Consider the following 15,428-nt stretch of genomic DNA (forward strand, 5'->3'; position numbering starts at 1 on the left):
ATTGATTTCTGACGAGTTTACGTATGGACAAACAAGTGCATACTAAACCACTATGAGCTACTCTACTATCTAGGGTCTGTCAGCGTGAATGTACCCTTAATGGAGCTAACTTGGCTAGCTGCGCTATTAGCTTGATTATTATTATCGCATTATCTGGGCTAGCTAAAGCAGCTACGGAGAGTCTGATTCTAGCTGAGCTAACCATGCATTTAAATATGTGAATCAAGTCCCTTCACCCCGAACTGCTCCCCAGGCGCCGCAAAATGGCTGCCGACTGCTCCTCAGGGATGGGTTAAGTGCAGAAGACAAATTCCAATAATGTACTAACATTACATGGCCAATTAAAGGCGAAAGCCCGATTTAATCTTAATCTTAATCTTAATCTTAAGAAAGCCCGATTTAAAAAGTCTATGTAGTTTAGTTAGTTTTCTACAGCTTTATGTAAACCCACTGAATGTGGTTTTTCAAAAAAGAGACTTTAATCTTTGACAATTGATTGTTTTTGTGATTTTGAAACATTAACTGAGCAGTTCAACTAAAACCAAAGCCTACCATATGTGTATATAATAAGCTTTGTTGTGTAGCCTGGAGGCTTAAAGAAGACGTATATGAGCAAAGGTAGAAAAAAAATAATGAATGAATAAGGAACGTCTCCTGAAAACAAGTCTTTCATGGCTCTGACAGTTTCCCATGTGGGAGGCGACACCTGGTGAAAATCTGTGACTTATCTAAGACGTTTTATTGAAGTTGAAGTGCACGCTCACTGCACTTCCTCACACACTGACACAGCTTTAGAAGCTCTTTGTCCACCCACTTTTGTCTCATTTTCAGTCCAACGTGGATGTTTTCCTCTTTTTTAAGCAGAAAAAAACAGATTATTTTTCCTCATTTTAAAAACGAGCAGCACTTAATCCTCTAAATCAGTGGTTATCAAACTTTTTTGGCTCTAGTTCCACTTTCTTTTATTTCTGAATCCAAATACCCCTTATGTCTGAACATTTTACTCAGAATTCTGTGAAAATCATCTATAGATCACAATGATGGAATAAATGAGTGATAAAACACATTTTAAAGAATCTCATTTTGTAAATATGTGAATCAAACAGTATTTAGTGCCTTCTAAATAGATTTATTTCTATAGTTTTTATCATTTCCAGTCTGTCCCTCCTAATGTGGGACCAACACTGACCTTTCAGTTCATCTTTTAATCAAGTTAATCTTTTAACATCATTTTGTTTTCTGTCATTTTGTATTTTTTCAGTGTAAATTTCTGTGTTTTTGGTGTCATTTTGTGTATTTTGTTGTTGTTTGTCTTTTTTTTTTTTTTTTTTTTAAATTATTTAGAATATTTTTCTCTTATTTTGTGTGTTTTTGTTGTTGTTTTTTGTGAGTTATTGAAATTATTATCTCGGTGTGTGTGTTTTTGGTGTTATTTGGTTGTTTCTTTTGTTGTTTTGTCTGTTTCTCTGTTGTTTTTGTGTATTTTGTAGTGATATTGTGTATTTTTTACTCATTTATTGTGTGTTTTTGTTGTTGTTTTGTGTGTCGCTGGTGATAGTCATTATTTTTTCTCTAGTGTGTGTGTTTTGTGTCATTTTGTTGTTTTTTGTTGTTTTTGTTTGTTATTTTTATTATTCAGTGTATTTTTCTCTTATTTTGTGAGTTGCTGGTAATATTTAATATGATTGTTGTTTTTAACTAAAAATAAACATTACAAAACCCCATATTTTACTTGGAAAATATTGATTATATTAGTATTTTTGTCCCAAAACATGAAAGTGTGGTTTTTCTGTGTTATTGGTGCCTGACTGGAAATAAAGATAGAAAATAAATTCATCAAATTGCCTTTCCTACATATTCCATCCCATGTGTTTAGTTATAGGGTTAGCCTTATGCTAACCTATAGCTTGCTTAAGACGTGAAAATGTACATGTGAAAAAACATAGCAGACTATTTATATCAAAAAGATGCTTTTATTACTGTATTCAGCTTCATTATTCAGTTATTTGTCAACGTCATACTTTATGTTTCCCAAGATTACTGAAATAAACTTGTAAATGTGCATATAGTTTATTTCTAACACTGTCCGTTAGGGAGAATATGATATAGAATATAGAATAGAATAGAAAAAACAGCTTTATTGATCACCTGAGAGGAATTTCACTTTTGCAGCAAACAGAAAATAAAAGAGAATTACAGAAGCACTACCTTTAAACAACATATGTGTTTACAGTGCAAAACAAAGCTTTAAATAAGAATTATACTAAAAAATTAAATTAACCCAATAATTAAAAATGTACTCAGGGCTTATTGAATGAATTCACAGATGTTTTAACGTTGTTGAAAATATTAAACAATCAAGTCACTCTTTGAATCACAAAGGACATAAACTTTAATAATTAACACTGATTTTAATTTATAAACTCACTTCCTGTCTGTGAACCCAGTCCTTTCTCATATAAATCCATTATTTCCATGATGTTATAGTGTAGAGAGAAACTGTACGGTTGCAGCTGTGAGAGAGAAAAGGAGGAGAGGGAGCAGAGCAGAGACTCCACAGGAGACTTTCAGCTGTGTTACATAAAGCCTCCTCCACACTCTGTAAACACACACACACACACACACACACACACACACACACACACACACACACACACACACACACACACACACACACACACACACACACACACACACACACACACACACACCGCCTCTTATCTTCACACCAACATTTTCAGCATCTCAAAATTTTAAGGATGCCTTCAAAATAAAATCACGAAAAAGCCTCAAGAGAAGAAGGAATATTATTGTGAGTCAGACAAAGAGAAATTCTTCTTTGGAAGAGGAAACAATTTTCTTTTCTACGTTTGCATCCTCCGTGCCCGCAGCCAGAAAAAATAAAAAGCAGATTGTTCTGTCAGATATTTCTCATGTCGTCCCTGGTTGTAAGCAGATAAACAGCAGAATATAGTAGCAGTGTAGAGGCTGGTGTCAAATTACAGGCTCTGAGATTGCATGAGTCATTGAAACCTAAAGAAACCCTTCAAAATAATGTAATTTATAATTATTATTATTAAAACAGGAAGTAGATACTGGTTGGATTAGGAGAGCTATATTAATTTTCCTCTAGTAATCGACCTATAGACTTTATGCTAACATGCTAACAACAGAACAGAAAGATGTTACTAATGTGAAACTTTAATTTGCTTTTAACGGAAAAAGAATAAAAACAAATCCAATAACAGCCTCAGAATAAGAAGCTTTGTATTATGACTTTTTATCTCATAATTACAACTTTCTTTCTCATAATTAGAATATTTTACCTCATAATTATGACTTCCTTTCTCATTACTATGACTTTCTATCTGATCATCATGATTTTCCTTCTCATAATTATGACTGTCTAATGTATAATCATGACTTTCTCATAATTATGATGATCTATCTCATAATTATGACTTTTTATCTCATAATATGACTTCCTCATAATTGTGACTCTCTTTCGAATAATCATGACTTTCTATCTCATCTCATAATTATGACTTGCCCTAGTGACTGTATTTTATTGTTTTTGTGGCGTTAACAGGCTTCCATACATGAGACTTCCTATCTAGTTATTTTCACACTTGTGTCGGTTTTTTTCTGGGTTTACAAAAAACAATGTCTTAGTTTCATCATCTTGTTTGTCTGTGATTCAGTCTGTGTCTGTGTTGGCTCACAGACTGAATCACAGAATAAATCACAGAATAAATCACAGACTGAATCACAGACTGAATCACAGACTGAATCACAGACTGAATCACAGACTAAATCACAGACTAAATCACAGACTAAATCACAGACTAAATCACAGACTGAATCACAGACTGAATCACAGACTGAATCACAGAATAAATCACAGACTGAATCACAGAATGAATCACAGACTGAATCACACACTAAATCACAGACTGAATCACAGAATGAATCACAGACTGTGATGTATGTTAATGTTTTCAAAGTCGTGCATTAGAACCTAAAACGTTACGTTATTAATGCAAAAAAGAATATTAAGAGAGCTCGTGCTACATTGCAGCTGCTGCTAAAACCTGATGTCAACAGAAAATGGATTTCATAAGACACATTGAAAAAGAAGAGGAGAAGAAAGCAGAGGAGAGATAACAAATGTATTCCATTATTATGCTTTAAGCTGTGGAGGGATCACAGAAAAGCCTGGATGTAGAAAAGAAAAAAGGAACATGAGATTATGTGGGTATCACATGTATTTGTGTGTGTGTGTGTGTGTGTGTGTGTGTGTGTGTGTGTGTGTGTGTGTGTGTGTGTGTGTGTGTGCGGTTGGTTGTGGGTGTGTGTGTGTTTGTGTGGGTGTGTGTGTGTGGGTGTGTGTGTGTGTGTGTGGGGGTGTGTGTGTGTGTGTGTGTGTGTGTGTGTGTGTGTGTGTGTGTGTGTGTCGATGAAGCAGTGATCCCATGTTACATGGATGAATGAGGGTAATTTCTAAGCAGTGAGAAATAGCTGTGTGTGTGTGTGCGTGTGTGTGCGTGTGTGTGTGTGTCGATGAAGCAGTGATCCCATGTTACATGGATGAATGAGGGTAATTTCTAAGCAGTGAGAAATAGCTGTGTGTGTGTGTGTGTGTGTGTGTGTGTGTGTCGATGAAGCAGTGATCCCATGTTACATGGATGAATGAGGGTAATTTCTAAGCAGTGAGAAATAGCTGTGTGTGTGTGTGTGTGTGTGTGCGTGTATCAACAGGCTAAACATCCATGTGAGTCTGAATAAAAAATGTCATCTCACAAAATAAAACAGCCAAAAATGAATGTTGTTGTTTTTCTCCACTCCACTATAAATTGACTGTTTTATTTTGAAGGCCAGAGTTTGAACGACATCCTTTCTGCTCATGGAATAAACTCTTCTCACATTTTATACTTTTACTGCTGCACAACTACATTGTTAAAGACGACGCTGCAGAAGCCTGTGATAAAAGTAGACGATACAATAGAGTTTTTTATTAAAACACTTGGAAAGTGACTTTTTTCTTTTTGATTTTTTTTTTTTTTTTTTTTTGCCGTTATTTTTAAGTTTTAACTCAACTTCACAAGCATATGTTTTTTAAAAACAATAAATAATGCTGTTGAGGGAATTTTCCCTTTTACACTAAAGGAAATGCATTTGAAATTCAAATGTACATTACTCATGATGATGTAAAGTACTGTAGTTATTATATTATATAAATATACATTGTATGCATATATTATAGGAAGAAGGGTCTTAGATAAATAAATAAATACAAATTTCAATTTCAATTTTTTTTCTTACAAGAAACAAATACTCGATTAGTGAAAATCATAGTAATAATAAAAATATAATACAAAATAAATGAATAAAACTACTAATGAGCTACATAATTTGTTCAGTTATATCACGTATTTACCTGATTAAAAATTAAGAGTGGGGAGTGAATTTGAAAATATTTATTTTATTTTATTCTTATTCTATAAACACACTTATTGGATGTTTAGGAACAGTTTGTACTGCAGAAGCCTGTGATAAAAGTAGACGATACAATAGAGTTTTATATTAAAACACTTTTTTTTTTTTTTACCAGTTCTTACGTTTTCTGGCTCTGGTTTTCACTATTGCTCATAAAATACCAATCCATAAAGCACAAAGGGAAATATTCAACTTCACCAGCTTATTTATTAAAGATAAAAATGATAAATAATGCTGTAGAAGAAATGTTCTGTTGTACACTAAAGGAAATGCCTTTGAAGTTAAAATATGTACATTACTCAAGATGATGCAACATGTTTTAAATTTTCATCAACTACAATTCTGTTCCTGAAATGAAATTCTACACAATGCTTGACATTTGACTGGATAAAATATGAGTTAAAATACTACAGAAAGAATTTGAAGATATGGTAAATTTTCACTTCCTCACTGAAAACAAAGAAAATAACATTATTATTATTATTATTAATAATAATAATAATAATAATAATAATAATAATAATAATAATAATAATAATAATAATAATAATAATGAGCAACAGAAAAGTTATGTGTAAAATTATTTTAGTTACATCTTGAATTTAGTGGATTAAAAACTACAAAAATGTATTGGGTGGAAAGTGAATCTGAAGATGTTTCATTTTGTTATTAGTTATTTAATTTTATTTAAAATTATTATTATTATTATTTTTATTGGAAAACTATGAACAGTTTGTATTTTTTTATTAATATGTATTCTGATATCTAAAAAAACAAACAGAGATTTACTTTTCAGCAGATTTACCTGTGGATGTTACACACGGTCTGTAATACAACACTGGCTAACTTCTTATTGGGCTAAATCACCATGGTAACATTCGCTTAATCACCATGGTAACATAGGCTAAATCACCACAGTATCATAGGCTAAATCACCATGGTAACTTAAGCTAAATCACCATGGTAACATAGGTTTAATCACCATGGTAACTTAGTCTGGACCAGGTTTATGAAGTGGATCAGATCTGATTGAGTACTAAAGCCCCGCCTCCTGACCAATCAGTTCTCTTAGTTTAGGAAATAAAAATTATGAATGGATTCATTAATAATTTCATTTAGTGATGACATTATTTAGGAAAAGGATACATTTAGATTATTGTATAATCTCACACTTATAATCATTAACAGTATCAGCAGCTTCTTGTCTGTGTTCTTTAATTCATGCTTTTTATGTAGTTTTTCTTTTAATTATGGATTTTATTTCTTCATATTTTTAAAGAATTATTCCTCATTAGTTGTAATCCACAGTTTCTCTGATTGTGATTGGTCTGACGCTGCTAGCTCCACCCCCTGTCACAGGAGTACGCATGTAGCCAGGCTGAAATCACCTGAGTTAGTAAACGTACTTCTATAATAACATCATTTAACAGCGTATGATGGAAGGATCAGTAAGGCTAGTATTTAGCAATAAGAATTATGATAATAATAATAATAATAATGTACCCAAAAGGCAGTGTCTCTCTCTAAGTATAATTACTTTACAAGTCCTGTTTATATCCTGCTTCATATTACAGAGAACGTTTAGTTAGATTGGAGAGTTATCAGGATATACTGATCCTGATACTGATCCAGGATATACTGATCCTGAATCCTAGTACATGCTCCAATGCTTAGGGTTAGCATTTAGCATTGTCTTTAGCACAGGTCTAACTTCTTTCGTTCCTTCTTTTTTCAGGTGGGGAGGTTCCCTACACCACTCTGGCTACTCGTATGATGATGGGCGTCTGGTGGATGTTTGCTCTGATCGTCATCTCCTCGTACACGGCCAACCTCGCTGCTTTTCTCACCATCACACGCATTGAAAACTCCATTCAGTGAGTAGTTCAAGATGTCTGATTCATATGTAGACACGCCTTCTTTTGTAGGGTTGTCGTTTCCACATGGCTGCTCATCTATCACGATAGAAAGAAAGATAACGCACACATTCTGACACACACTCCTTCAATGATGGGGCTGTGTGTAGCTGTGTGTAGGACACACACTGCAGTGTGCTGTCAGAGTGGAAATCTATACTAGCAGACGGGTAATGCTTAATGGGCCACACACACACACACACACAGAGACACACACACACGCACACTCACTCATTTTAGCTCCTATTTGTTTTGCCAGTAAATATCACTTATTTTTTCCTATTTTTGCAAGTTCTTTTTGCCACTTTTATCTAATTTTTATCCACTTTTCATCTAAATAAGCTAACTGCTGCCCAATAAATACAATTTGTTTCCTTTTTTCCTTACATTTTGTCTCTTTTTGTTCCACATTTTTGCCACTTTTATTATATTGTTTGGCATATTTTGCCAATTTTCACTATTTTTTGACACAATTTGCCCTTTTTTAAAAAAAAATTTTGCTACATTTTGCCCTTTTTCAAACATTTTTTCCCCTTTTTCACTATTGTTTGACACAATTTGCCCATTTAAAAAAATTTTTTTTGCTGCATTTTTCCCTTTTTAACAATTCTTTGCTGCATTTTGCCCTTTTTCACTACTGTTTTGCCCATTTAAACTACCCTTTGCTATTACATACCATCAGGTTCCTCTTTATTTGCCCATTTTTAGGCCACTCTTGACAGTTTTAGGCCCATTTTAGTCACTTTTTACTCTTCTTGCCACATTTTGGCCACTTTTTGACCATTTTTGGCCACCTGTTACCATGTATGCCTCCACTCGCTCATCAAAAAAACAAAACAAAAAAAAAGCCCACCCTTACACACACACACACACACACACAGGTTCACTTCCTCTTTCTTCCTCCTCTCCGTCTCAATTCCTTCTCACCTCTTCCTTCGTTCCCTTTTTACCTCATGAGATTATAATTTCCTGTCTGCCTTGGACTCCCCTGTGTGTGTGTGTGTGTGTGTGTGTGTGTGTGTCTTTCATTGATGATTATCTTGAAGATAACACAAACTAGAAAGAGCAACAGAAAAGCAGCCAAACGAAATGAGAAAGTGTAGAAAGTGCATCTTTAGACGATAAGAAGTCATGCCTTCACTCACACACACGTGTACAGTCGTGCACGAGTGTTTTTTTTTTTTCTCTCCTGGTGTTTGGAGGGAAACGCTCATCTCTCATTGGACTAATCAGCAGGCCTGAACCGTACGCCGTGCCCCCCAGTGCAACACTTAATTGTGCAGCTTGTATCTGAAATAAACATTTATTTCTCTGAATCTCATCACTGTCAGAGCTTTTTAATTATTTTTCCCTTTGTGTTTTCTCACGGCCATTTGGCTTTCCTCTCCATTTCACTTCACCATTTGTTCCTTTGCTTTCACTGAAATGTCACTTTACACCAAAGTCTTTCCTCCTTTTGTCATTTTAAGACAAATTAGACAAACACTATTTTCCTACTAAGTTGTATCATTAGATTTTAAAACATCGCCGTTTGTTGCCTGTTATCTAAAGCAGGGGTTCTCAACCTTAGGGTCAAGACCCATTGGTGTCGCCAGATGCCTTCAAGAAACCAATTTGAACAATTTGAGCCCATTTTTGCTTATTTTTACCTTTTTTTTGCAACTACATCAAACTTTCCATATTTTAACCTATTTTCATCACTTTTTCTTGCCATATTTTTGCTCCTTTTAATGTATTTTTGCTACATTACTCTCATTTCAATGACTTTTCTGCGCATTTTTTCCACTTTCCAGACATGTTCAGCACTTATAAACTCTTTCCACCTAATATTACATATGTTGACCTATTATTGTCACTTTTAACCTTGTTTGAGAAGATCATTGAGAAAAAAATATTAATGAATTATTTATTTATTCATTTATTTTCAAGGCTATTCTAGATGATGTTGCTACAACTTAAATTAAGAATATTTTTATTCTATTATTATGTTTTTTATTCGTATTATTATCCTTATTGTTGTTATTTTTTATGACACTATGAGCTATAGAAGCTTTTTCTTGAAGGCCTGACAAAGCACGTTGCATTTCCTTAGATAAAAAATATTTTGAGATTAAAAAAAATGAAATAAAGATGAATGCTGTGTTCTGCTCACTGCGTCCCATCAGGATAGAGAACCCTTTTAAGTATTAATGCCCTTGTTTCATCCTGAAAATAAAATAACCTGCATGCATTGAAAAGCCTCTGGACTATTTCACGCTTGGATGTTTTTTCCTCAGTTTGAATGTGAACCAGTGAGGAATAGCAACTCAGTAAAGAGCTGCAGAGAGAGGAGGGCGGAAAGAAAGAGTCGAGGGAAAAACTAAATTTATGAGCTTTATCCAAAGTGGAGATGAAGATTGGAAAGAAACAGTAGAAAGATGAATAAAGACGTCAAAGGATAAGAATCAAGTATTTAAAGAAGACGTTGAGGGAAATCATTTTAAAGTGAAGAAAGAGACAGAATGGAGAGAATAGGTGGAGCAGGAAAGTTACCTACACCAGGTGTTTTCAATCTTGGGGTCAGGACTCTGTTTGGGGTAGCAAAACACAGGGAGGGGGTCGCCTGATGCCTCTCAGAAACTTTTGAACAATTTCAGCCCATTTTTGCTTATTTTTATCATTTTTCTGCAACTACACCAAACTTTTCACATTTTAACTTATTTTCATCACTTTTTCTTGACATATTTTTGCTCCATTTAATATATTTTTGCTACATTTCTCCCATTTCTGACACTTCTACATCACATTTCAATGTCTTTTCTGCATATTTTTTCCTCTTCCAAGACATGTTCAGCACTTATAAACCCTTTCTACCACTTTTCCACCTATTGTCACATATTATTAACCCATTATCAGAATCAGAATAAACTTTATTGACCAAGAGTGTATGAATACACACGAGGAATTTGTCTGGTGACCTGTGCTCTGTCAGATAGTGTAACATTAAATAATAACAATCAACTAGAATAAAGAAAAATAAATAAAAAAAGAAGTATAAATATATAAGTATCAGAGTAGTTAGACTAATATGTGCAAACTAAATAAAATAACAAGATAATAATAATAATAATAATAATAATAATAATAATAATAATAATAATAATAATAACGAAATAAAATAAAAATACAATAATAATAATAAGATAATAGTGCAGTAGTGCATTGATGAGTAGTGCAGGTGAACATTTAAATGAAATATTATGTCCATGAACATTTACAGTGACAGGTTGATCCAGGGTTGTTATGTTTAGTTCCATGGTTATTTTTCACAGTAACAGAAACAGGTCTGACACTCTATGACTGTTTAGAGTTGATCACAGTGACAGTCTGGGGGAACAAACTGTTTTTATGGCGGGTAGTTTTTGCGTACAGTCACTTTTGTCACTTTTAACATTTTTCACCATATTTCATGCATATTTTGGCCATTTTAACCACATTCATCATTTCTCACACCCATTATTTGCCAGTTTAAACTGTTTTTCCTACTTTTTAAATTATATTACATACCCTCCCCATTTCTTTTACTTTTATGCCAATATTGACTCTGAGCCCTTTTTTTTACCACTTTTTCTGCCCATTTTTGTCCACTTATTGCAACTTTTAACCAATTTCTGTGGTTTTTAAAATCCCATTTATCCACCTTTGTTTTCTTTTAACCCATTTTATTTCTTATGAAAACAAGAATTTGCATCTTTAAGATGACCAGTATATACTATGGTCCAAATAATACTAAACTACCTTTTCTGCATGTTTTTTTCCACTTTCCAGACATGTTCAGCACTTATAAACCCTTTCCACCACTTTTCCACCTAATGTCACATATGTTGACCCATTATTGTCACTTTTAACCTATTGTTTTACCAGATTTTATGCTTATTTTTGCTAATTTAAACACATTCACTATTTATCATGCCATCATCCCATTTCTGCCACTTTTACACCAATAGTGACACTTTGACACCAACTTTGGTGGTTTTTAATATTCTATTTTAGCACCTTTTCCACCATTTTTGGTCACCATGAACCAATTTTATTTGTGATTAAAACCAGGATTTCCATCTTTAAGATGACTATAATAATAATAAACGTTCCTGGATAACAGTGGATATTATTCAGATGAATAAATACATGTGGTTATCACAGATTCATATCATTTTGCTGATATTATGGATGGACCCACAAAGCTCTCCCCTTTATTCCCCCTTATAGATTCAATCACAGTCCTGATTGATTCATTCCATCACCTTCTGTTGATTAGATAGAAACTGTGGAGCTCAACATAAAACCCTGAGATAAACAGAATATATAAATAAATAGAAGAAAGAAATACAAATACTAAACAGATTAGATTAAATGGTTATTCACAAAGTCTAATGCATGATTTTAACATTTATTCCTGCTCTTACTTTATCACAGCTTAGTGCAGATAGTGATGAGTTTGTTTCCATTACTTGGTGAAACCCAAACAGATCCTCACGCATCAACCAAAGAGAAACTGCTCAATAATTCCTACTTAATATTCCGTGTGCAACGTCCTTTAAAAGGTCACAGCATTTTCATATGATGTAAAAAGTGATTTGCTAAAAGCGTTTAATCATCAATAGTCTGGAAATCACCAGATGAGCAGAAACAAAGCCGTGCACATGCACACGCACGCAAGCACGCACGCACGCACGCACGCACGCACACACGCACACACATCTGTTTAGCATGCACAAGCCGCTCTGACTCCAGGTGTGTTCTTTGTCTTTCTCTGACACACACACACACACACACACACACACACACACACACACACACACACACACACACACACACACACACACACACACACACACACACACACACACACACACACACGAGCTGTTTAGGATGAATATAATTAGTAATGAAACAAGCTGAGGCAAACTGAGTATGTAGCGCGCTAGAATTAACCCTTGAATTAACCCCTGTGTGGTCGTCGTCTGAAAATCCCCCAATTTGTGTTTGTGTTAAAAAAATGTTGACGACTTTTCCCAAAAGTGAAATTATTTATTTTTTCTTTTTTTCATGGAAGCTGGAGACAATGTTTGTAATAACGGCGTTTAAAATAACGCCGTTTGTTTTTCAGTAATGGGGTAATCTAACTAATTACTTTTTACGCCGTTACAACGCCGTTAACGTTACTGAACGTTAATGTGGTGCGTTACATGCATTGACTGAATCAAATATGATCCGAAAGCATCCTTGGCTTCACACTCAGCTGTAGTGAGGAGGCGGGTTTAAAACAAGGTGAGCGATTATGATTGGCTAAGGTGACGTGCCAGCACCCGCGACACACACGCGCACACACACACACACACACACACACACACACACACACACACATGCACACACACTACAGATTTGATGACTCAGCAGAGATGGTGAGCGTGGAGCAATCTGATGAAAAGTTGTCATTTTTAAGGTGACGATACAAACACTACTTTATATTAATTATGGTCAAAGACAAGAACGTACATGTGACGTGTTCATTATATCCAGGAGTGAAGAAATTTAATGAAGCACCTCACAACGACACACATCTAAAAAATGTGAATTCTTTGACATTTTTTTTTCAATAGTAACGCAAATAGTTACTTTCCTTGGTAATAAGTTACTTTTATTATAGAGTAATTTAGTTACTAACGCAGTTACTTTTTTGAACAAGTAGTGAGTAATTATAACTAATGACTTTTTTAAAGAAACGTTCCCAACACTTGCTGTAGAACAAAAACAACTTCATATTAGCCATGATACCAACCACAGTAAGGCTCACATTTGAAATGGAATATTTTGGATAACAATTGTGTGAGAATAATTTACTAGTGACACCAAACTTTCTACACGGGCTAGCTAAAGTGAATTCAGGCTCGTCGTTGGCTTTCTAAAATTCTTTGGCTTTACTAGTACTACTAGTAGAATGATATGGGACTGATTGAGTATAAATGTATATCAACCATTATTAAGCTTTACTTGTGCTCAATTTGTCTAAAAACATTACATTAGGAAAGCAATGTTGTGTTAATAGTAGTAATGATTGACATAAAATACATTACTGCTAAAAAATACAAAGCTTTACGAGTACGAGGCAACAACTACTAGTACATTTAAAATATCTCACTAGTAGTGCAAGTAGAGTGTTGTTACTCTACTAGTAGCACTAGCATTTCATACACAAGGCAATTCAATCATAGACAAGTGCAACAGAAAACATTTAACAGTTTTAAAAGCAATAAGAACATTAAAATCAGTCGTAAAAATATTACATCTACAATAATATGATTAAAAATATCCATGTCAGTCATAGTCAAAAGAGAAACACATTTAAAAATGTTCCATGTGATGCTGATTTTTTCACTTTTGTTTGCAGCATAACAACTAAAATGTTTACTGTGAGCTCTGGGCTCCACTATCTGACCTGTGTCCATAGATCTGTGAGCTCTGGGCTCCACTATCTGACCTGTGTCCATAGATCTGTGAGCTCTGGGCTCCACTATCTGACCTGTGTCCATAGATCTGTGAGCTCTGGGCTCCACTATCTGACCTGTGTCCATAGATCTGTGAGCTCTGGGCTCCACTATCTGACCTGTGTCCATAGATCTGTGAGCTCTGGGCTCCACTATCTGACCTGTGTCCATAGATCTGTGAGCTCTGGGCTCCACTATCTGACCTGTGTCCATAGATCTGTGAGCTCTGCTGGGTTCATACCTGACCAACATCTCACTGATGTATTCTGGCCCAAACCCATTCATAGTAAACCTAATGTAAATGAAGTAGGAGGGATTAGAACCAAATCCAGGTCCCTGATTGGTTGGAATACTTTCCAAAACCAATGGCAAGCCTGATATCACTTTCGCCGCCCCGCCCCCCAAAATAAATGAGTGTCATCTGCAAATAACTCTGACTGCGGTGACTTTAACACATAATTTAAATCATTGATATACAAATTAAAAAGTTTAGCTCCCAATACTGAACTTTGTAGAACTTCACATTCAATGTTAAAGCACTCAGAATTAAAACCAAAAAATGTAGCATATTTTATTCAATCAATACATGTAACGCAGCACATTTAACGTTCAGTAATGATAATGGTGTTGTAACGGTGTAAAAAGTAATTAGTTACATTACCCCGTTACTGAAAAACAAACGCGTTACCTAACGCCGTTATTTTAAACGCTGTTATTCCAAACACTGCTATTCTATGTGTTAAAACTCTCCCGTTGAGTGAAACAACTGAATCATTGTGATAAACTTCCCACTCGTTAGCCTTCATTAGCCACAGTGTGGAGTGTTTCTCAGAGCCAGTTTTTCCTTCACGCTTTGTGTATTTGTGTCTTTGTGTGTCTCCAATCCATGGGTGGCGTGTAGCAGCAAGCGTTTAACAAACAAATAGTAATTAGTCCCTGCACTGGTTCTCTATTACAGTTCTCTGTAGCAAATGTGTTTAAAGCGCGACCCAAGACGCTGGGATTTTAATTACCAGTAGCTTTGCTTTGCTTTTCCCCAGATGTAATAAACTAAAGTTAGTAAAGGATGGAGAGCACCTGGTGTGTGTGTGTGTGTGTGTGCGTGTGTGTGTGTGTGTGTGCGTGTTCTCTCACACATGGTCGGTTTGCATTTTTTAAGCTGTTGGTTTGGTCCATGAAGCATTTACATTGGAGTGGTTTGTTAATGAGGCAGAGATTGTTTGACTTCTCTGTGTGTGTGTGTGTGTGTGTGTGTGTGTGTGTGTGTGCGTGTGTGTGTGTGTGTGTGTGTGTGCGTGCGTGCGTGCGTGTTAGACTCAGTCAGATGTTGCAGAGGTTACGACCTTAACGCAGGGTTAATCAGCCACTACACGTCACTTAGAGCAGTGGTTCTCAACCTGTGGAGACAGGACCATCTATAAGCGAGAATAAAGTGGTTAATGTGGTTAAATTGGCAAAAAGTAAACATAACATGTGCTGAAAAGAGTTGGGT

The 15,428-nt window shown here is 35.0% G+C and overlaps 1 protein-coding gene across 4 annotated transcripts in view; it reads left to right on the forward strand.

The window, feature by feature from the left end:
- Window positions 1-15,428, forward strand: part of grid2 (glutamate receptor, ionotropic, delta 2) — a 537,682-nt gene that overhangs the window by 419,321 nt on the left and 102,933 nt on the right. For all 4 annotated transcript variants that reach the window (XR_003674813.1, XM_028457897.1, XM_028457899.1 and 1 more), the window contains exon 12: window positions 7,232-7,370. Coding sequence is in view for 3 of the 4 variants with exons in the window: in XM_028457897.1 (XP_028313698.1) it covers window positions 7,232-7,370 (139 nt within the window). In the remaining variant the exon portion in view is untranslated. The remainder of the gene's footprint in view (window positions 1-7,231; window positions 7,371-15,428) is intronic.

Source organism: Gouania willdenowi, chromosome 9 (assembly GCF_900634775.1).
Source record: "Gouania willdenowi chromosome 9, fGouWil2.1, whole genome shotgun sequence".
Classification (NCBI taxonomy): Eukaryota; Metazoa; Chordata; class Actinopteri; order Blenniiformes; family Gobiesocidae; genus Gouania; species Gouania willdenowi.